General features: G+C 45.3%; 1 protein-coding gene across 1 annotated transcript; it reads right to left on the bottom strand.

Annotated features, from left to right (window-relative positions):
• Positions 1-6606: 6606 nt before the first annotated feature.
• LOC8033160 (glutathione S-transferase 1) lies at positions 6607-22840 on the bottom strand. Its single transcript, XM_029974466.2, has 5 exons — positions 22708-22840; positions 18624-18716; positions 14090-14208; positions 11613-11717; positions 6607-7094 (listed from the first exon to the last, which is right to left on the bottom strand). The coding sequence occupies exons 1-5, from the start codon at positions 22838-22840 to the stop codon at positions 6927-6929; spliced, it is 618 nt and encodes a 205-aa protein (XP_029830326.2). The 3' UTR covers positions 6607-6926.
• Between the last annotated feature and the right edge of the window lie 143 nt (positions 22841-22983).

Raw genomic sequence — 22983 nt, 5'->3', positions numbered from 1 at the left:
CCTTCTTAAAATCGTCGAAACAGAGCGGCTCGGGCGGCACTCATGCGTGAATCTCCGGTTTGGCGAGACTTCCAAACCGCCAGGGGACAAATTAGCGCAGTAGGGCGCGGTCTAATGCAAATGAGTGGAGTAGGATGTATTCCCACTAGTAAAGTGTTTGAAATCTGTATAGGTGCAGCTTAGATTAGCTTTATGTTATTTTATCGAGACTTACACGCTTCAAACGCCAAAAGCGTCGCTTCTCCCTTCCCCGACAACCAAATCTTATAAGAGCGTACTACGTGCAGCGCTTAAATCATGCGAAAACTTTTTTATTGATGTAATAACGTGTATAGACTTTTTTTTGTCGGTCGCCATGTTGAATTTCGACGTAGCTGTCTGGGTAACATAAAAAAAAACAATCACTTTGTTGGCCGACTGGAAGGCACTAGAATTGAAGGGGTTTGTACTATTAGTTCTTCTTTCTTTCTTGGCTATACTTTTTTTTATTGCAGTTACGCTTAAAATGTTTTTTTTTTTTTTGCGCAACCCAGCTACACCATATTTTAACATGACGACCGTGACACGAGGTCTATAGTGCTACCCGAAAGAATTAAAGGCGGCACAAGAGGAAATGTGGCCTCCCATTCTACCTCTTTTTTAACAGCTCGACGTTCCAGGGGCTCGTGACTTTTGTGCCGCCCCGGCCTGAAAGCGGCAGGGCGAACTCACATTGCCGCACCTGTACCTTTGGCTTTGCTTCGCTGTGTAAAGGCCCGTTCACACAGTTGCGTTCGGAGTGACCACTTCGCTTACGAACGAATGCAACCGGTTGGCACGACGAGTTACCATAGCAACGAAGCGCCAAACGGTCGTTTCGTTCGTGTTCGTTCGTGTTCGTTCGTGTTCGTTCGCAACGCAAGGAGTTGAGCCGGGCTGAACTTTTTTGTTACGTTCGGGAACGACCGCAACGACAGACCAATCGCAGGTCGAGGAGAGCTCGGTCGCGCGCATTGCATGCCGGTCGTGCCAGGCTCCTCCTATCTGCAAACATGGCGTCGGTGTTGATCGTCGATGTGGACGGCGTGGTGGAAGCTCATCGTTCCGCGTAAAAGCGCTATTCTTGACCGTGAATTTTCATCTTGTGTCGTTATGATAACCCAGCACGTACTAGAAGGGAAGATCCCCCTACTCGTGCAACGATCTCGTGGCGACACTCTCAAGACAGCAGAAACGCCCATGCGGTCGTGTTTGTTTACTTCGACTACAGTGGTGCTTTCTTAACATCTGTGTCCTCGAAAATCGCCCGGATTTCTTTTTCGGCGCATTCCATGCGTTTCCTCAGGTTCAAGGTATCACTGGTGCGTACCGTATAAAGGACGCGAATTTTCCCGCGTGTCCATCACCCGAGAAAGGTGATTAGTGTTAGCAATCCTGAACGCTCGCAACGTCTATCTGATCACGAAATTATATTTCTACGTTGCTGTATCACTGCTATGATTGCATCGTCTTTTATAATCGTAGAAAAGGCGTGTGGCGAGATTTGTACTGTTGGCAAAGTCGTGTATTAAAGTCGTGATCGTGCAAGATGGCGTACTGCACCTTTTTTTTCTTTTTTTAATGCACTACCCTGCAAGCGTATCCTGAAAAAAGAAATCAAGTTTGTGATCATAGAAGACGGTATATCTATTTTCTGTTACGCAGGTGAGGGACAGCGCGTCTTCTTCTTTTTAGAGGCACCGCTGAAACAGCTGACGGCGGCGGAGAGGCGGTCGCCGTGCTGCCGACCCGCTGCGCTTGTTGCAGTGGTTGCAGGAGTGTACGCGCAAAGCAGAGCGGTCGCTCCGGTCACAACAGACGCAGTCGTGGATAACGGGTTCGTTTCAGATGTTAGAACCAGTCTTTACACAGCTATTGTAGGCGCACAGCAGATCTTCGTGACTGTACGCCACAGCCTAAACCTCCGGCTGCTCCGGTGAGGAGTCTGAGGACCTCGCGTCGGGCAGGAAACCGTCAGCTGGGTTGCTTACAAACGGCTAGGAGCAAGAGCTAAAGTTCGTTTCTCATTGGCTGTTGATTCGTGTGGTTGCATGCGGTTGCAAGTGTGTGTACACGTCGCGTACAGTTGCCGTTGAAGCCGCAGCGGTTGCATTCATTCGTAAGCTGTACGTGGCGTGCATTGTCGTCACTTCAGCGGCTATTTGGTGGACTTGCTGCTGAGTGCGCACCTTCTCCGGCATATATTTCGCAGCAGTGAATTCGTTTGTTTGTTTTGGCAGGGACTATAGCAGGAACGACCACCAGCATGATGCAACGACGTCACGTTCATGCCATGTATAGCCTGTCACAACATAAAAAATGGAGAAAAAAAAACTTCACCTCTTAAAAAAGAAAAAAAAACATTCCGCTCAATGTCTTATGCACCGAGGCGGCTACTTGGGCATAAAGCGGAGCTTTGGTTTTTTAATGTCTCTTTCTTTTTTTTCTTTTTTTTTTTAGGCACCAGTTTTGAATAAAGGGCGCTGACGGATGCTCCGCCAATAGAACTTCTCTGAAAATACCACAAGACTTCTCGGCGACCCCGCGATTCCGCGCGCGGCGCGGGGAACTGTGCGGCCATTCCGATGTACGATGGGGCCGAGTTACTCTTTGTATACATCCCGGATAGAGGCGATCCCTTCTCGCCTACGATTTAATAAGAATAAAAATAATAATAATCTTATTTGACATGAAAATACTCAGACAAAAGAGGTGGCTTACGAAAACAAAAATGCTTGCTAGCTAGAACTATTTCTCTTTCCCCGAAATGCACTCGCAGGTGAACCAACTTGGCCACTGAGGAAGGCGAGCGGTATTCGGCTCCGATGGTTCCGCAGTCTCAGTGGCCAAAAGGCAACCGTCCCATTCCCCCACCGATGCCCGACCTCTTCAATGAAGGCGACGGTGGCCGAGTGTGTTCGCGCATCGCAGCTCGGAGCACGTAAAACGAAAGCTCGCGCTATAGAACCCAAAACTCCTTAAGGAGTTTTGGGTTCTATAGCGCGAGATTGAGCGTGGAGATTGAGCCAATTGGCTCAATCTCCACGCTGCCCGTTTCGAACCAGATGAGCCTCGTGCCGGCGTGCGGTCGCGTATCGCTACTGCGTGATGCTCGTTAAAGACCCCAGGCTTAGCAGCCCCCATTGCACTGGCAAGGGTCGTGGGTTTGAAACCCACCTAAAATTCTTCAAATTTTTTAAGGCAAATGAAGACTTTTTTTTTTTTTTTTTCTGTTTGCGAACATGAACTGCCGCTTGCGACCCAAGCGACTTCCGGTCGCACCATCTTTGCAAGCCTTTTGAGCTTGCTTATGTCACCAGTGCTAGAAAGCATAAATGCTACACAAAGTGGGAGATTTAACGAGGGCCTTCGGCTGTACAATATTACATCTTGGAGGAGGCAAGTTGGTTTACAAGAATACTCGAAACATTTTAACATATCTCGCACTCCTTCGTTCTTTTGACGTTCACGTAGAGAATTGGCGGGTAAACGCTTCATCTACATTTCATGCAGCGGTGTTACAGTGGCCTTTGTTCATTCTTTTTTTATAAACCTAAAGTTCTCTGGGACGTCAAAGACTGGAGCACCACCTGGTGGCGTTTTCCCTTTAAAGGGTATGTTACTTTATGAAGTGAAGTCATACGAGACATGCGGCGACATTTACTCCGCATTACATTGCATGTTTTTTTCATCACTTGCATTCCACACGTGACGTCACGTTACATGTGAGCGTTGTGGGTTGTTTGAAATTCCAGCGCGGGGTCATGTGTCCGTGATGTCATGACCCTATCGACCAATCAGGATTTTACCGTCACAACGCCACCGACGCCGACGCCGGAATTTCTGCGACACAGCTTCGCTGTCGCGTTAAAATGAATAAATGATTGTCGTTCCGTGTCAATGTCAAAGCAGAATGCATGCAGGGTTTTCTGAAAGGCGTGGCTGTAGGGCGACAACTTCAGACGAGCCGGCGCTCCTGTGCCCTGTAGCTTATTCGTGGGCATGTACTGATGGCATGGTAAAGAAACGAATGCGTGAAACCTCACGGTCAATCAGGAGCGGATTTATGGGTCAGGCCTGGGGGGCGGGGGGGGGGGGGGGGGGGGGGGCGGTAGGCGTTCGGCCTGGGGGGGGGGGGGGCGGTCCAAACGTTGCCTAGGTCTATTTTGTTGACCCAATATTTGCTATGTCACCAAAAACTAAACTTTTGGCTAATGTATATCAATGATTTCTTTTTAATTGACCTTGGGGATCTCAGGAAAAGGGGGAAGGGAGGGGCGGTCGCCGCCCCCCCCCCCCCCCTAAATTTGCCCCTGCGGTCAATATGCGTGCTTGGGACCCTTGCAACGTCTGCGTTGGCGCTGGGTACGCTGCCGTACTCTTATGTTTGCTTGCAACGTGATGTTTGGAAGTAAAATGCAATTAATAGGGACGCAGCATTGACAAGATAGGACAAGATATCCTTATAGCAGCTGGCAGCTTAAATGCGGGGCGTGGTTTATGATGTTCCGACTTCTTGCTTTCCGATTCGTGGACGCTCCGGCGCTCTTGCCGGCCAGAACCTCATTGGATGTGGAGCCATAATAAGATGCTGGGGAGACGTCATGCCCTGTCTTTTTTAAGCTGCCAATAATTTCAACGATTTTGTTACTAAAAAAATCCCTGTACGATTGTATACGAGTTTTCACGATGTTTTTATTACAAAATATAAAAAGCCTTTCAAATGAGCTGTGCGCCTGTTGTCGATTTTAATGTAATTATTGTTTACGTGTCTTCGTTAATTATTAAAATCAGTTCTTTGCCTGCATTAATAAGGCCATGAAAGGAATTTCGGTCTGGGATAAATCATTTTAGGTTGGGATTTTACTAATCGCTTAGTGGGCCAAAAACAGATATTAGAAAGCGGAAAAAGCCTGCTTTTTGCTACGAAATATTTAAAAAATATAGTGCACTACTTCATACCTCCTTTCCTTTGAGTACTCTGCACTTTTCGCTGTGATGCATCCACGGTAGCCAAAGCACGTCTGCCGACCCCAGCTCACGCATTGGACACGAGCACTGCGTCACTCGGACGTATGCGCCCGTCAACAATCCATCCGTCGACGAATATTTGGATTCGTGTTCGTGGCCAATGAGTGCCCTGACGGAACTTATCATCACTCGCGAATGACATGTTGCAAGGTGGGCTTAAAAAGCACGGTGGAAGCTTGTGCAGTACAAGCAAGTCACGAACACGTGATTTCTCATTTCGCTTTTGAGTTCAGGATTAAAGCTAAGGAGAAAGAAGTTGAAAAAGCGTTTCATGGCCCCTTGAAATAACGGCGGAAAATATATCCAGGTTTTAATTTACGTCACAGTCCATAATCGAAACACCTCACCGCGAGTGATATCATGCGACAAGCGCTGGTGATATAAACTCTGGCCTTCCGTGTCCCATGTAAAGACGAGACATTGATGTCGACAAAACACTTCGTGTGCATACTTTTTATTTCGGTTTTCATTTTTGTTGCTTCAGGAATTGTGTGTATTCTTGAACATTAGCATTACGTTGAGTTACATGATAAGGTCAACTTAATAATCATAACAAAAGCGAATCCCAGCTGTGCTTGTAAAAGCGACCGTCGTGAATTACGAAGGATCATTCGCACGTTTGACTACGTTTGACGTCGAGACGTGGCTGCGAATTTGCCAAAGAAACCAAGCGACGCAACGCAGAGTTGCCATAGTAACTCGAAGCCGTATCCAGACGTAATTAGCCCCCACAACGCAGTCCAGCGCTACTCTGTGAATGGACCTAAACATGCGGGAGCCAGTGTTTTATTGTCACAAACAATGCACCGTACAGAAGCATATCCTTTTTTTTTTTTTGGCATGGTCATGCGAATTAACTTTGGAGTGTGCGCTCGAGCGTCAAGAATTGTACATTAGAACCCTAGATGTACCCGGCAGCGTAAAACTGCACCTTACCGTTTGCAAACACTGTTGGCTTGTGAGACAAAACATGTAAATTTAAAACAGCATAGACAGACGCACCCCTCTTGTCGAAAACCATCCGTCGATACACAAAACTAAATCAGCGTTCCGACGACCCGCGCAATCTTTTGCAGTACTACCTGTTCTCATATATGTCCTTCTAGAAACATCCTCGCTGCTCAAAACACAAAATTGGTCGCTGCAGTGTTTATAGCTCGTTTGCATAGCGGGACCAGGGGACTTCCTTTATTATTTTAATGACGAGAGTGGGGCACCCAGTACATTTTCATCAACAATACACCGACACGTTAACGCTGATTCGGAAGTATACCTTCAACTTTCTTTGAACTGGGACCCCATTTTCTTATAATTTTTTTCTTAAAGCTGAATGTTTATGCGCACTTGCCGAGCCAAGTTTACTTTCTCATTGTTATATTGTTTTGCTAGTGTCTTCTTTTTGCATTAAAGCTACGTCTGCATTTTTTTTTTTTTTTGTTGGGTTTACGTCTGTTTGGGCCCTACAGGACCTCCAGTATTCTTAAATGATGATTAAAAGCCTACATTAAACTGACACTTTGCCAAAATTCCTGCATTGCATAGCTTCCTTCTCTTCTTCTTCTTTTTTTTTTTTTTTTAATATGGGGTTCGGGCTTTTAATGTACTTCTCACAAGTGCTTCTTTCCTGTTCCGAGCCGTAGTACCTTCTGAACGCTGACACGTTCACAAACTCTGTACAGGGTGAGAAAGGTCGGCACCGACCGGTTTCCGTTTTCAAAGGGAATCACAACTCCATGTTCGAGCCGTCATCTTGCGCTACCAGGGGTTCCCACTCCTGCTTGCGAGCATCGAATGCGTTTACACCGGTGCCCTTCATAAAAATAAATAAATAAATAAACCGAACACAACAATCGACGACGCCCCCGGACCACCGGCTGCTAGCGATCCGCCGCAGCCGCGTGTTCTGCCAGGAAGGCCTTGACTCGCGGCAGAGCCGTGACGCGCTCGTAGTGGGCCTTGAGCTGCGAGTGCCTATCCAGGGCACCCTGGAACCGCTGGAGCAGCTGCTGGCACGAAAAGGTCACCGCCAGGTCCGCCCAGGTCAGCTGCCGGGCATGCGCACGAGAGACAGAGGGACACGGCGCCTCGCCGCGTCGGTTCGACCAGCGGTTATACACTTCAAGTGCACGCGTGAAGAAGGTGAGCTTTCCAAAAGTGGTACGAGACCCAAGCCAGGAATACAGCCTGCTAAATTTGGCGGCCCACAAACACTTGCCGAGTGACGCTCTTTGAAGGCGAGACGGATCGTTACACGATCGGCGCCCGTGCAAGCGTGGCGAAAGCTATATAGAGAAGCGCTGTCAGCTTTCTGTTCGGTTCAGGGCGCAGCGTTGGCGTTTGAGCTAAATTTGTGTGAGCGGCAACCAGATCCGCTAAAATGTCTAAAAAGTAACTCTTAAAAAAAAAAGCGCCTGGAGGTTAAAAATTGTTTGCAGAACATGGAAAAAGCCAATCACCGCGAGCAATTCAAGGATCCAAGCGAATAGGGAGTTTTATGCTGCATTCACACAGACGTTCGAATCGCAACCGCGAAGCGGATGCGCTCCTTTTCATCATCAAAGGTGCATGAAACCAAACTGAATCTTTACGTGGCCGCGCTCGCAACCGCTTCGCGATTCCGGTTCAATCACCGGTGTGAATGACGCATCATAGTGTGTCGATTTGACGCGACCGGTTTGTCCCCGAGCGATTCGCCGACGCCACTGCGCATGCGTGTGCGAATCGTTCGGGACTTGGACAATGGAAGAAAATGGAGGCCTAGTGAATCGATTCGGGGCGACCGAAGCTCAGAATAGACCGAAATATGCGCTGTGCGCTGGAACAATGAGCATGGCGTTTCGGTTGCTCAGTGTCACTTGCGCAGGTCGCGTACGATCTGTTCAGATCCAATCGTATTATGTGCTTCGTCATGCACCGGGATCTTTCTATCGTTCGCCCTGTTCGACTGTACCCGTGTTCTACAGGAAAGTGAACACGCATACTTTTTTTTTTTACAGTATAGGGGGCGTCTTTTCATTCGTAGTTCTAAGAACAACGTACGTCAACCCAATTTCAACACGTTTGCAGAAATGGGGACGCCTGAAATCGCCCAAGCTATTAAAAAAATACATATAAAAAAACGTCCTCTTTGTCATGCCGTGGTAATCTTCTGCGGGTATAAATACTGCTTTATACACTGACAGCTCAAGAAACACATGGCGTGGTTTATTGTGAAATGTTCTCGCTTCTTGCTTCGTTATTTGGCATTCTTATCGGCTCGTGTCACAAAACCTAATTGACTGCGAAACGAGATTACTCTTGGGACTCCTCGGGGCCGTCAACGAAGGCCCCTTGAAAGTAGCGCTCTCTGTCCCTCGAGAAATTCTCGTTTTTTTCATCCCTCCGCCAGGTTCTCCCTCTTTCATGTGGCTGCTGGGAAACCCTCGCTATATCGCTGTTTGCTGCGCAATTCCGACCCGCAGCTTTCCCGTTTTCGCTTGGATATGTGTTCCTGACGTCTTGGCTACTGGTTTTATCTTTCCATTGCTTCGCGTCTGGAGCAGGTGCGCGAGTTTTGCCGAGGCTTCGGTTGTGCGTCTGCTCGGATCACACGGTTCGAGATCAGATGCAGTCTTCCGCTTTATAAAAATTCATACAATAAAAGTTAACTGTGAGACATACCGGCCTAGCCTCATTTGCTCTTGAGCAGGCAGGGGAGCCAAGGCGATAAGCGCGAAATAGCGCACGTCTTCCGTTATGGAATGCGAAGCCGTGATCCATATATGCTGCGAACGGAGCAAAGTATACCATATAGTATCGGCGTCGCCGACTTGACTCGCAAATATCATCGCTGCTTGTGCCTTTTTGTTTCTGCCCTTACACGCCAAAGTGACGACGAGATGAAAAACGTGGGAGAAACGTCGGTCGGCGGGGAAAAGCTCACCGCAAAACCGTCGATCCGGTGCGGAGAAAAGCTCACCGGCCTTTTGACAGATACGGAGGAAAGCTCACCTGCAAATTTGTGAACCGAGCATTCACCCAACTGTAATACATTCACTCAAGTAAAGTATGTTCGGATGTCATACCCGCATATGGTCATTCTGCATTTCACTAAGAAATAATATACTTTTAAATATACCCTAATTATACAAAAATCGGCTCGGCTAGGAGTCGTGTTCTCACTAATTGAACCCGAGTTCCAGCGAAAAGTTGACGCCGTAGTTGTGTCCAATCTCCGGTCTGCGGTGGCCCTCTTTAGTGACGCAGGAAAATTAAGCACTGGTTTTCTTATCTAGGAGGTATTGGTCTATCGGGGTTATATAAGGAGGGAAAGAGGTGAAAAAAAAAATTAGTTGAGTTTGAGACGTCTTCTCCGGTGCCTTTTTTCTAAGACTTCAAAGTTACCCTCATTTTTTTCCTTCACCTCAGTATCGGGTTTTAAACATCACGATGAAAAACGTGAATTACCGTTTTGTAAACACGCGCAAATGATTCAGTGACGCCACGTTATAGCGGCGATTCGATATCGTTTCTAAAAGCAAAACACGCAACATACGCTCTACCGATAAAAGAAAGCTTCGACGGACGGCAGGCAACGTAGTATGCACGCCGCCGGAGAACGCGAAGCCTCGACACGGGAGGTCACAAATGGCGGACGGAAGTGGCGAGTCGAAGCCGGACGGACGCTCGGCCAATCAGTAGTAGTGGCAAGGGAAACGTCGAAGAGGGGGAGTAGTATTTTTCTAGGGCGTAAGACTGTGTCGGAGCATCAGTCAATGGCGCTACTTTTCAGTATAGAGGGGCTTTACCGTCACGTCCTGCATTTCCAGTGAGTGTGCATGTTAAGCCTTGTTCATACACTTGCGACTGCTTACGACCGAGCGCATTAAAATTAGTTTTCAGAGTGAAAGCGGTATTAGCACTGAGAGTTTCCTTGAACTGTTGCGTTTCTACTTGAGCTCTACAGTAATTGCGCACGAGGAGAGGTTTTATGTTCAAAAGACCGGCATTTGTATCGGGTCCGCGGTTGCCCCCGTGCTATGTGATATGTATTTGTCCTTTTTTGACAGGCGCTTGCAGCAACACCTTTGTGATCAGCATGTAGTGCGCGTTTTTAGATACGTCGATGACTAGCTTGTGCTTTTAGATATTGAAGGTTCTCATTGTATTCACAAGGCTGTTTCTAGCATTCTATCCATCTTCGTATCAGCATTCAATGGCCTTAATTTTACCCATGAATTGACCACTAACGGTTCCATCCAGTTTTTAGATCTAAAAATAACGTTTAGTGACAACCACATCTGCTGGTCATACCACCCTAGGACCAAGAAGGGCCTTTTGCCCTATGACAGTGCTCACTCAAAGCTTGTTAAAAGAGCCATCGTTATGTCTAGCTGTACTTCAGCATTAGAAAAATCATGTGTTCATGAAATGGCGTCCAGTTTCCGCGATCAGTGTGACCGCCTTACTGCCGCAGGGTACCCCCAACACTTGGTCTCTGCTGTATGCGTGCGCTTGCTACAGAAGCAGAAAACTGGTAGTAATGAGCAGAGGCGAAAAGAAAAAATGCGCATGCATGTCATCCCGTACCACCACGGCCTGTCCCATAACCTGAAAAAGGTAGCGGCCAGTTATGGTCTCTCGGTCGTCTTTTCAGCGCCCTGCAAACTCAGTAAAGTGTGCCCTATGATGAAGCCAAGAGTGAACATCAACAAATGCAAAAAGGAGCACAGCACGCGCTACACGGAATGCGCATCCGGTGTTATCTATGAAATTCCGCTTTCTTGCGGGCGAGTATACATTGGCGAGACTGGACGTTGTTTCAACCTGAGGGCACGAGAACACTTTCTGTCGATAAAAAACAACACAGGCGGACATCTGTCTGTACATTGTTTGAAATGCATGCGGTTGTCATCCTGATTTGCAAAGGACACGTGTTCTCGCAAGAGCAAATGAGGCAACGGAAAGAAAACTCGTAGAAGCCTACTTCATTAAAAAGAAAGGTCACGACTGCATAAGCATGCAATCTGTTTCACTATCAGACAAGGAATTCTCTTTTTTGGACGGTCATGTTTAAACCTTATTTAACCGCAAACTGATTGCTGCTGTCATATATACTGTTGTGTCTGCGCCAAATAAACAGTTGGAAGTCTGCGCTCCGTGTGTCGTACTTGTTTCTACCTCTGTCCTCGTCCTTTACGCAGTTCATTTATTTCTAAAACGCATTAAAACTTTTAGGGATCTCTCACGACGAGAAAATACTGGCGCCATCTATCGGGTAGTCGCCGAACAGTTGTTTTTTTTTCGTATATATTCTCTATTTTTCCCCCGTATCAATTATTTTCTTCTTGACTGGATAAAATTTTGAAAATGACTAGTTCTCATAATTAGTGCCTACATTTGATCTCGTAAATAATGAAAAAAAAAACTTCACTTTTGTGAAATGCGGTTCCAGGACCACTTCATACATGGCGCCAGCGTGCCAGCGTGAACGCTCGTCGTATGAGATCACTAGAACTCGGTCGTAAGCAAGCACAATTGTATAAACCAGCTTTTACACAAAATGCGCAATTCGTGGAGCGTACCTGATCTCCAACGAAGTAGTCGGTGTTGTTTTGCTTGAGTAGTTTCTCGAAGTACCTCAGGTACCTGGGCACCTTCTCCCGTAGGTCCTTCGCTTCGGACAGCTTCTGTAAGCGTAAACGAAGACAGGGTACCGGTGTGCGTTTGTGAACAACTACTGCATTGTGCACGTTAAAGACCTCAAGTCAGCAGTTCTACTTGAGTGGCAACACACGTCAAAGACCCCAAGCTAGTATTTGTGTATTAGACTGGCTACCTACAGCGGAGACACCTGCAGGCGCCCCTTGAGGCAGATCACCTTCCCTCTGTCTAAACATCCGTAAAAACAAATTTCACTATTAACCTCCAACAAAATGTGCATTACAAACGGAGGGGAGGAAGTGCCCGTACTTAGCTTTATATCGCCTTCGTTTGTTTAAATGGCTTGTACCACGCCTAACGGTTATTGGTACGGGAAAAAGCACCAACAAAGCTGATTCCCACACTTACTTTAAAGTAAGTGTTGCAATCACCTTTTGCTGGCATTCGCTTTAATTAAAGCCGAGATCAATAGTTTTACATCTGTCTATAAATATTTTGAAACGTAATTAACGCGCAACTTGAGTCTTGTCGTACCAATCAATGTGTTAGGTATAATAATAATAATAATAGTTTTATTAGCACAAAATCATTCACATACATTAATTACTGCCTCACGAAAGCACTTGCGTGCTTGTGTGTGAGAACAGGCAGTCCATAAAAGAAAAACAAATCAAACAGAAAAAGAAAACAGATAAAAAGAAACAAGCGTAAAATAAACACATCTCAATTTTGACACCACATGTTACAAACTTAGTTGTATATAAACATAGCACCTTACCGGCAAAATAAAAGGACAGATTAAATAAAACATGTCACACGCATTCCAAATACGGTCAAAGCTAAAAAAAAACTGTCTATGCTGTTTGCACTATACAACCATATATTTTACATTGCACTTCGCAGAACGTTGGGTACACCTAGGAGAACACAATGGGTTTGTTAACAGAATAAGAAAATTAAGCCATTTATTTCAATAAAGATTGGGGGGGGGGGGGGGGGGGGGCGTTTTGATGTCAAAGATAAGTGTCGATATCAATGGCTGTTTTGGCACAGGTATATGGTGACAGGGACGACGTTCACTTCCTTAATTGCCTAAAATTTATCAAATCGGTGTGATACGCTAGCGTGGTAAACTTTAAGGTTGACAGCCTCGGCTCAGGCATTGAAAAACAGACCCTGCGTGTTTCGTCCTTTATATATAATACACTGAACGTAATTTAAGATTTTTGCTACTAGTATAAAAACAAAACAAAAAATTCGCAACTTATACTCAAAATATTTATACCTAAAGAAAATCGCCGGCAAGTATTACATTTTTTCCCCGTAAGCATATTTCTAAAATTACAATTTCCCACTCCTGGCTTTAAATATGCTACAAACCAAATAAAGTTGTTCTTCTAAATTACGTTTAAAAATAATGATGACCCACCATGCGCCGAAAATAATTACTCCAACGGTCAAAATATTGGACAAGAAAATAAAAATCGCGATAAAATTAGAACTGACAATTTTCCGTAACCTCTTAATCTAATGTGAAAACACCCTCTAAAGACCCTATATAAATATTATTTAATACCAAAAAACTCACGACGTATTAGATACATTAGAATACGTTGTAATAAATGAGAACATCGATAGCTATAAATTATACCTTACTAACACCAGTCTTGGGAAGTACATTAATTACATTGCACTTCAAATACTGCTTCAAGTAGGTTTCGAAAATGTGTTCTTTAATTGAAGCATGTTCTCTATATATTTACTTGTAATTTACTTTAAGTTTTTGTTCTTTTTATACTTTATGAGGAGGGTACAACTCCCGACTTCAAAGTACATTCCCTAAATTTGACCTTCTTAACTCAGTATCACAAAATGATGCTTTGTCAACTCTGAAGTTATGCTGGGAGGAACACACTACTCTCACCAGAAACGCGACGCATCGCTCAGGTCATTTCTCAGTTGCATCGTCTATAAGACCGTTACAACTAAGTGCCTTATAAGTTTATGGCGCTAAATAACTTGTCAGCGACACTAAAAGAAACTGCTTCGTAGACACTTGATTTTATCCAATATTCGTCGCCACTTCCAAAAATAACTGATGCACGCCGATTACCCCTAAAACAATACATGCCAATAAAAAAAAAAATTGCAAAAGAACGCTGCGCAGGGGAATGACTGGGTATCACGAAAGTTTCGTTAAAAGGTGCTTGTATTTTACTTTAAAAAAATTATCGCATTTAAGGTACTTTACTTCAAGTACATTGCGCTCGGTGTACTAACTATTTTACTTGTAGTACATAACCTTTAATTTACTTTATACTTTACTCCAAGTACTTTTTTAGATATACTTTACCCAACGCTACCGATCCCCAAATAAAAACCACAAAAAAATACTCACGTCATCATCAGGGGCGAGGTTCTGAGACTTGGTGCGACGCACGCTCGCAAACAGCGACGCAATCCCAGTCACGATGGTCGCGCACTTGGCAGCTTCCTTCGAGTCTTTGCCTTCGAGCCCTGCGCAGTACAATCCCGGGTGACGTCAGCCGCCCCCAGCAAAGACGCCCAATCTTCTGATTTAGAAATAGTTACGTCACGTGCAATCGCGCTGTTCATACGTATACAAAAGACACTCTGTTGGCTCCGGACACGATGACAGCATTATCTGCGTATACACGGTACATACATACGACGTATGTATGCTTTAAACGCGTATGCAGACAGTTTTTGTATGACCATTAATTGTGACAGGGCCGTTATACAATGAAGAAACACGCCTCAGACAGTAGGGAATTTTAGGGAACCGTTTCGGCCACATCGGATACGGTAGGATGGACCCTCCGGTACGAACTGCGCATGCGCTAGCCTTCTGCGGTATAGCGCATGCGCGGTTTGATCGTACCGGAGAGCCCATCGCATACCGTATCGGACGTGCAAAAGCGGTTCCCTAAAACTCTCTAGTATCTGCGGACTGTTTTTTGTACGATGTATAAGCAGCCTGACCGCGGCTTTCGGTAATTTCCGTCATTGCGCTAACTGGAGGTGCACGAACGCCAGCCCGAATATTCGCCGACGGATGGTCACGTCACCGAGCGCCAAACGACTGATGACGTAAAGACACAATTGCAAGTGCTCCTTTCGGAGGTGAGCCGAGAAGAGAAGCCGACGCAGCCTTTGAATAATATTTCCGGGTACGTTGATTGCACTGAAACTAAATAGGATTCTTGACCGGCGTTCTATTGACACTCAGAATTTATTGGGGTTACCATTAACTAAAAGTAGTAAAATTACATCGTGGTCTATTCAAGTAGAAGATTGGCTTATATGGAAACTTTTTTTTTTTTTTGTCATCAATATCGGCTTGGTTTTGAATTTGTTCAGAAAGCGGAGACGAGCGGTGTCCCGAATCATACACAAAGAGAAAGCGAGAGAGAGTGAGAGAGAGAAATAAATGTTGCTAAAGTTGAAGCCTGGGCGAGTTGGTATGACATACTTAAAAGGTTAAAGCAGCGCAAAAAACGACGGACAGGGTAAAGAAGGACACAGAAAGAGCGCTCTTTCTGTGTCCTTCTTTACCCTGTCCGTCGTTTTTTGCGCTGCTTTCACCTTTTGAGAGAGAGAAGGAGGGCCCGGGGGGGGGGGGGGGGGGGGGGTGCAGAAGGGGGAGTTGGAGGCAACATTTCTTTTTTAGAGTCTACTTCTATAGATTACTCAGAAAGTATCCAGAAATAAAAATTAATTGCCATTCATCAAATTAAGACCATGGTCTTAATTTGATGAATGGCAATTAATTTTTATTTCTGGATACTTTCTATATTATCTATACTATCTATATTATTATTATTATTATATTATATATATATATATATATATAAAAGAAGTTAAGAATATTTCATACTAAAAGCATGTCCTACAAATCCGACACTGTTCTTTTTTTTCTTTTTTTTGTGCATTCACAGAGGGAACTATCCTCTCCAATGGACCTAAAAGCGATCCTTGAAGGAACTCAATAAATAAACATAAAAACTGCCAGGATTTAGTGTATTGAACGGGCGACAGACAGAGAAAACGTCAAGTCTAAAAACAGCTGGTCACCAAGATGTCCGTTGAAGCAGGTGAAATTCGCCCAAGTGCTAAGCAACCCGTTTGAGAGCACGTCTTCCGGTTAGTATGGAAAACAATTGAAGGATCTTGTCGCCCAAGCTAGAGAAGATTATTGTGGATATTGTGCTCTCGCGTTTCTTGTGGAAATCTCCGCAAACGTTCTGGCTTTTTTTTCTCGTTCAATAAGGAAAAAAATATCTCAAGTGAAGGTAAACGCTCAGGTTGTAACATGTCCTATTAGAATAGCAGATGAATTTCATAAGTACTCTCAGTCAGTCTTTACCACTGATCTCTATGACAATTGCTGGATCGCGTTTGCCCGCTCTGCGAATGCGGTCACTGGCGGCCATCTTTAGGTAGAGTTATATTACCTCTAGCCAAGGTACAGCTCCTGCAGCCACTGTAATCCATCCATGGCAGACAGCGTTTTGGCAGGTGTGGTGGCAGGCTGCCGTCAAAATAGGGTGGATGATATTTCGTGCTTGATTGAAATTGTTTGACGAAACATGTTTTTGAAACCCAGCGTGAACGGTAGCGCGATCTTTGAGGACCCGGTGAAAGTTTCACGAAATCGCAGCACCGGGGGAAGAGCAGCACAGCTCGCATCGAAAGTCGCATCAAAATTGGCATCAAAAGCAGACGCCGTTACGGAGTCTGCTTTCGCTGCGAGCTGCGCTGCTTTCCCCCGGTGCTGCGCTTTCGTAGTACTTTCTCCGGGTCCTCAAAGATGAGGCTACCGTTCACGCCGGGTTTCAAGAATCTACGTCGTCGAACAACTTCAATCAAGCACGAATTATCTCCCACGGTACAGTGTACTAGATCCACGGCTATTTTATGGCACCCGGCCGCCATTGCGCTGTCCGCCATATTACTATGATGGCTAGAGATGATATAACTCTACCTAAAGATGGCCGCCAGTGACCGCATTTCGGTCCATAGGCGGAGCTGGTCAAACGCGATCCAGCAAATAGACATAGAGATCAGTGGTCTTTACTGCGTCATGAGACCAGCTGGGAGACCAAATCAGCAGCTCAGATGAATCCCGTATGTCGGATCTGGTCCTTTCAGAAAACGGTGCATTCAACTTGCTTTTAAATACTAATGTTAAAAAATCTTCTGGGCCGGACAACATTTCCAATGAGTTTTGAAAAGGCACGCTGAGTTGGCCTCTCGATATCTCGTCATAAATTTCCAGGCCTCGCTCCGGCAGTCCAGCTTACCAGCAGATTGGTTGTGCGGCAAAATAGTACCTACTCACAAATCGTGGGACACAATGATCGTTCAAAATTACCGTTCCATATCTTTAACATCGACGTCTACTAAACTTTTGGAAGATATTATTTCAAAATATACCACTGAATACTTGGAACGAAGCAACTTAATATACAAACATCAGCACGGCTTCAGAAAAGGTCTATCGACGGTCACACAATTAATTGTGTACGCGTTTTCATCTGTGGTAAATGAGCGCGGTCAAGTAGCCGTTGTGTTTATAAACATTTCCAGGGCGTTCGATTGTGTGCCTCATAACAAATGCATCAAGAAACTTCATTGCCTGCGGTTGAATAAGAATATAATAATGTGGATCAGGTCATAATTAACTAACAGAACACAGTATGTCTGCAGCAATGATGCATGTTCTGTTGCGTAACCTGTTTATTCGGGGGTACAACAGGGATCCGTATTAAGTCCACTTTTGTTCTTCTTATATATCAACGATATAGCCAAATATTAAATCCTGCCATTCATATAAAACTATTTGCAGATGATTGCATGCTGTTCGTTAATGTGTGTACGATTGCAGACCAGGAATTACGCAACGCTTCTCTGGAAAAACTGAACTCGTGATGTGAAAAAATGGAGCATGGTGATCAATTTTGACCAAACGGTTTTTGCAGCATTACAAATAAAAAAAAAAGTTAGAATATTGATATACAATTTAAGGCATACCGCTGCGAACGGTAAACTAATTTAAGTATGTAGGTGTTGTATTTTCCAGTAATATGCGATGGAACAACCACGTGGACTACGTTTGTGCAAAAGCCTACAAAAAGTTAGTACTCCTAAGAAGAAAACTTATCCACGCTAGCAGTGGCGATCAGTTACTTGCTTATAAGTGCTATGCTCGATCGGTATTAGAATACGCGAACTGGGTGTGGAATACATTAAGGAAAAATCATAATTCTCAAATAGAAAGAGTAGAAAATCGGGCTGTAGTTTTTCTTCTTTTTTTTTTTTTTTTCCAGGTACAACCGCGGAGATTTTGTTTCAGCAATGAGACAAATGGCACAACTTGACTCTTTGGCTAAGCGAAGACAAATGACGAGACTGAAAGAACTTTTTTGTACTGGAAACGGAATGACGAAGACTGATCCTTAGTTGTACCTGTGGCCTTCAACATCCCGCTCCCAGAGGACCACTAACATCAAGGCGAGTGCCCCTTACAAATATAAAAATGATGTTTTCAAGTACTCTTTTTTTTTAACAATTATTGAATGGAATGCTCTGCCCAACAAAGCTATCAGCTGCCATGATCTCAACTCATTCGAGTGGGCATTACGCGAGTGTTTGCCTGACTAGCATGCACGTATCGCATGTTGAATAGGTATTTCAAAGATAACACATGAGGCAACTACCTTGCCTGCGCTAGTGTAGTAATCCGTCCGAGTGCTGGAATGTGTTTGTTACGCTTGTACAAACTTTTTTCTTTCTCTCTTGCGTTGGCCGCAAGGTTCGTAGCATCGTAAGTACATAAATAAAATAACAATGTTTCTATTTCGAGACGGTGGCCGGTCCCCGACGCCGGTTTCTCTCCCGCAGAGACTTACCGTGCTCCCTGGCGATAAAGACGCAGATGGCGTAGTCCGAGCCCAGCATCTCGCCGTCCAGGTAGAGCACCGGGAGCGATCCGAAGGGCGCCGCTTTCAGGAGGAGGGAGGCAACGCACGCACAGATCAAGGAACACGCCAAGCCTTTATCACATTTCGAACGGTTCTCTAGAGTTATAAGTTTGTTTCCGCATACTATCGGTCCTACTGCGATTCTTATAGAAGAGAAAACGACATTCCAGGCAGATATAGACTAACATGAACCGGAGAAAATTGATCCACTCGATAGACCCTTTTCAAAAGGGCGCGCCATCTAACAAGTGCTGCGCAAATTATCCGAGTTCGTCCACGGCTGGACTGAACTCGCGCTTGCTCTCTTACGGCCTCTTCTGCGAGGATGCATATTTCTGTGGATATGCAGTCAAGGGTACGGGAGCGCGTGCTTGAGCGCCATTTTGTTAATCCTGCTCGGTCTGTTCATGATATTCTTTTGGGGAGCTAACACGTCTGCATTTAGATTTCTGCTTTTCGGCGCAAATGACGAACACTTTGAAACCAATTATCTTCTGGCTTTCCTGGTTGCAGGAATTATATCTTCCTCGAAGACCCATCCAACACCGTGAGCACGACTTCCGGGACTATGCTCTTTATGCTGCATCCCGGTACATAACCCTCGGGTCTAAAGTGCCCGCGGTGCGCACATCTTTAGATGGAGATTTACCGTTCACAATCACAACACGGTTGTACTTGTTTCTCCCTCGGTATCCCCTTCGTTCACGCAATGCTTGTACTGTGGGCAGCTGGTAGAATAACACGCCAAAGGTCGTCCTCGATCTCGACTTGCAATTCGGGCTCACAACAGTAACCATCGAGGTACGCGAAACAAAACCCGTTGAGAAGCAAGATGGAACACCGAAAAATAGTAGGGTCGCAGCATCTTCACGTGGAATTATGCGTACGCTTTCTCCCGCGCCGAAAAAGGCCGCATGAAAACGAAACGGGCGAATCCAGTCCGGCCGTGGTTGACAATTGCTTGGGCACGTACGTACTCTGAACACGCGTGTTGGAGCGAGTGTTGCGTATGCGTTTAGGGAGGACTCGGATTAAATGGCGCGCCCCGTGCCCAAGGATAGATAGATGGATGAATGGATGTATGTTAATGGCTATGTCCTTTGTAACTGGCAGTAGCTAGCGTCATCTAGCCTAAGTCTAAAAAGACAAACATTCGTCCCGCTTTTCTAAGGCCAATTTTCTCTCCCTATCACCAAGAATGCGACCGCCAGCGACCAGCAACCGGTCACTGGCGGGTTCTAGCAGTCCTCGATTCAGAAATACCGTTATTTCCGGTGTAGAAACAGCGATTCTTTTTTCTGTTTTTTTTTTTTTTTTTTACTTCAAAAATTTGTTGGTACGTATTATACAAGGTTGCGACTTACACGCTAATGTTGCTTGTTTAACTTTTTGGGGGGAATCGGTGGGCGAGTGTTCTAGCGCTCACCAGCTCGCCCAGGATCCTGGGTTCCCAGGATCCTGGGGATTGAACCCAGGATGCTGGGTTCAATCTTCACCCCTGCCCGTTTCGATCTGGATGAGCATCGTACCGGTGTGCGGTCGTGTATCACTACTGCGTGATGCACGTTAAAGACCCCAAGCTAGCGGTTGTACCGCACTGGCTAAATTTCTCATCTACCCCTGAGACACAAGTCGCCCACTTGAGCTGACTAACTTTCGGCTGTATAAATGGTACACACAACCCAATTATTTCATCAACCTTTGAAAAGGGTCTATTATATGCAGATGGTCATTGATTCAGTGGATTTGTAACAATTCACTTAACGTGGAGAAAAAATATTGTTCTGGTTGGTTGCAAGACACAGGATGTTTCCTGGCAGCAAACTCCACGCACGCAATACATAGGCAAAACATTGCAAAATGAATAAATTTTAATAACGACTTGTTGAACCTGTATTCTTAGTAATGTCGGCTAAGCTTTTATACTTTTTTTTTTTTTTTTAGAAAAAAAGTATTAAAGCTTAACCACACGGGTGTTCATTTTTCACCCACTTTGTTTTCAAAATCAACGACGCAAAATAACTGTTATCGAAGGCAACTACATACTCCCAGTTGGAGTTCTCAATTCAAGAAATTTAAGACACCGAGAAAAAGCCATGGGCTCAAACCGGTAGCTATTTTGCAATGAACTTAAAAAACTTTCTAAGGTTTAAGCTACCATTCATATCCAAACAAGTGTAGCCCTTTTCTGACACGAACTGGACGAGTATCTTCTCAGGTTATACTTTTTCTTTGTTTCCATAATTTTGACCCACGTTACAATCACACTTTTAAAAGTACATACTTTTACATACAAAAGTACACCCGAGACAGGGGCGAAAAACGAGGACAAGCCAAACATCAATTAAGATGTGTTTGTTTTCTTTTTTGCCTTTGCTTTGGTTTTAGTTTGTCGAATAACAACCATCTAGCGTGCCTAGTAACGCTGTCTTCTGCTAAATGTATGCTTCTTTTCAGCTTAAGTCCCGACACAGCCGATGCTGCAAGATACCAGGGAGTTTTAGGGAATCGTTTTCCCTACGTCGCTACCCTCTCCGCAACGAAGACGCCGCTAGTGCGCATGCGCGCCGCTGGCCTTGACTGCAGAGTTCCGGATATCCTAGCGGGTGGCGGAGAACGTTGCGAACGGAGGAAATGATCTACGAAAACTCCCAGTCGGGCAGCGTTAAAAGCGCAAGTCACTAGGCCTTTTTTTGTTTATGATTTGTTAGGCGATGAAAGAACGCGTACAGAAACATGACGAACACCATGATGATGCGCTGTCCACACTAGAGAATTTTAGTAGATCGTTCCCATGACTCCGATAACGATACCCGATACTCCGCCACCACCTCCCTTGCGCATGCATAGTATGGTTATCGGGGCTATCGGAGGTATCGGAACGATCTACTAAAACTCTCTATAGCCTCATTTGTACCATCAGCTCGTAGCACCATCTGTGGACAACGCTGCACAAAATCGTAGCGCGATAGGTTAAGAAACCGAATTTTCCGGTCGATTTAAAGAGCCTGCCGTCTCCTTGTATCACCCTGTATAACAGTTATACGATTGAGCGCCCAAGATATCGACACGCGCATTCTCTAAGTTCCCCCCGATAAGATTAATGCACATAAATAAAATCGCTAATCAACCCTGGGTGCGGTAACGCTCCTTAGTAGCTGAATTTTGGTTTTGCACTTTGTTTTCACACAAACTAACCGAATGATATGTCGAAAGACGTGCTTGGATCATATTAACGAAGCGTGAATTGTTAAAAAAAGGTCATGTCCCCGTCGCCTCCAATACACCGCCTTCAGAAAACAAAAATCTTAATTAAAGGAATAGCCGGACGACATTAGTAGGAGGTCACATTTCTTAATGTGTTTTGCACACGGGAGTTTTAGTTTTGTTTCAACATCCTCTCTGCCTCGCCTAATGAGGCGGTCCGAAAAAAATATTCAGCGCCCATCGTCACTGTCTGTACGAAAAAAAGATTGAAGAAGCGACCGTCTCTCGGTGGCCAGCCGTTCCGGTATAGATACTTAAAAGCGAACCGAGGTTAGGCCAAGGTATGGGTCAAGGTTCGGCACGCCTCCCTCTGGACCACGAATGAACACGAGCATTGTACCGGCGATTATTATTTTAAGTCGCACTACACGGGCCAAAGCATCCCTCCAGAGCGAAGAAACAAGTAGTCACATTTCACGGTAAGACAGATCATCCCACTGCATAGAACACGGTCAATTTTAGCACAAGGATAGATTCTATGTGCACCAGCCTCTCACGAGTCTCGCACCAACTCTGCGAATCTGCACGAAGAGTTTTAGTAAACCGTTCCAATGATTCCGATAACGATACCCGATACTCCGCCGGCGCCTCTGTACGTGCATTGTATCGTTATCGGGATGGTTATCGGAATTATCTGAACGATCTACTAAAACTCCCTTTTGTGAAGACGCAACGTGACGTTCGTTGCCGCGCGGAAGCCGCCCGGAGAAGCCGTCGGGGTGTATGTCCACGCTGGGTGCGTTACCTGCTTCCGCCTCGGCGGCCTTGGACTTCTCGAGGGTGACGTACTCGAAGTCCACCCCGGCGTACGTGAAGAGCAGGGCCGCCAATCGCCCGGACGACGGAACCTTGTAGTCGACCAGCTTGTACGCGGGCATCTACGACCAGAAAGGCAGCGACCGGTTACCGGCGGGTCCTAGCAGTCCTCGATTCAGAAATACCGTAATTTCCGGTGTAGAAACACCGATTCTATTTTCTATTTTTTTTTACTTCAAAACTTTGTTGGTACGTTTTATACAAG

Source organism: Ixodes scapularis, unplaced genomic scaffold (assembly GCF_016920785.2).
Source record: "Ixodes scapularis isolate PalLabHiFi unplaced genomic scaffold, ASM1692078v2 PGA_scaffold0__279_contigs__length_252992795, whole genome shotgun sequence".
NCBI classification, from domain to species: Eukaryota; Metazoa; Arthropoda; class Arachnida; order Ixodida; family Ixodidae; genus Ixodes; species Ixodes scapularis.
This window is presented reverse-complemented; position numbering and strand designations above follow the sequence as displayed.

What these genes read in the sequence shown, in the direction of transcription:
- LOC8033160 (XM_029974466.2), bottom strand. Translation starts at nt 22,840, where the DNA reads ATGCCCGCGTACAAGCTGGTCGACTACAAGGTTCCGTCGTCCGGGCGA. An exon ending in ACCTCGCCCCTGATGATGAC is followed by an intron (nt 11,718 to 14,089) that starts GTGAGTATTTTT and finishes TTACGCTTACAG; the next exon opens with AAGCTGTCCGAAGCGAAGGA. An exon ending in ACTACTTCGTTGGAGATCAG is followed by an intron (nt 7,095 to 11,612) that starts GTACGCTCCACG and finishes CATGCCCGGCAG; the next exon opens with CTGACCTGGGCGGACCTGGC.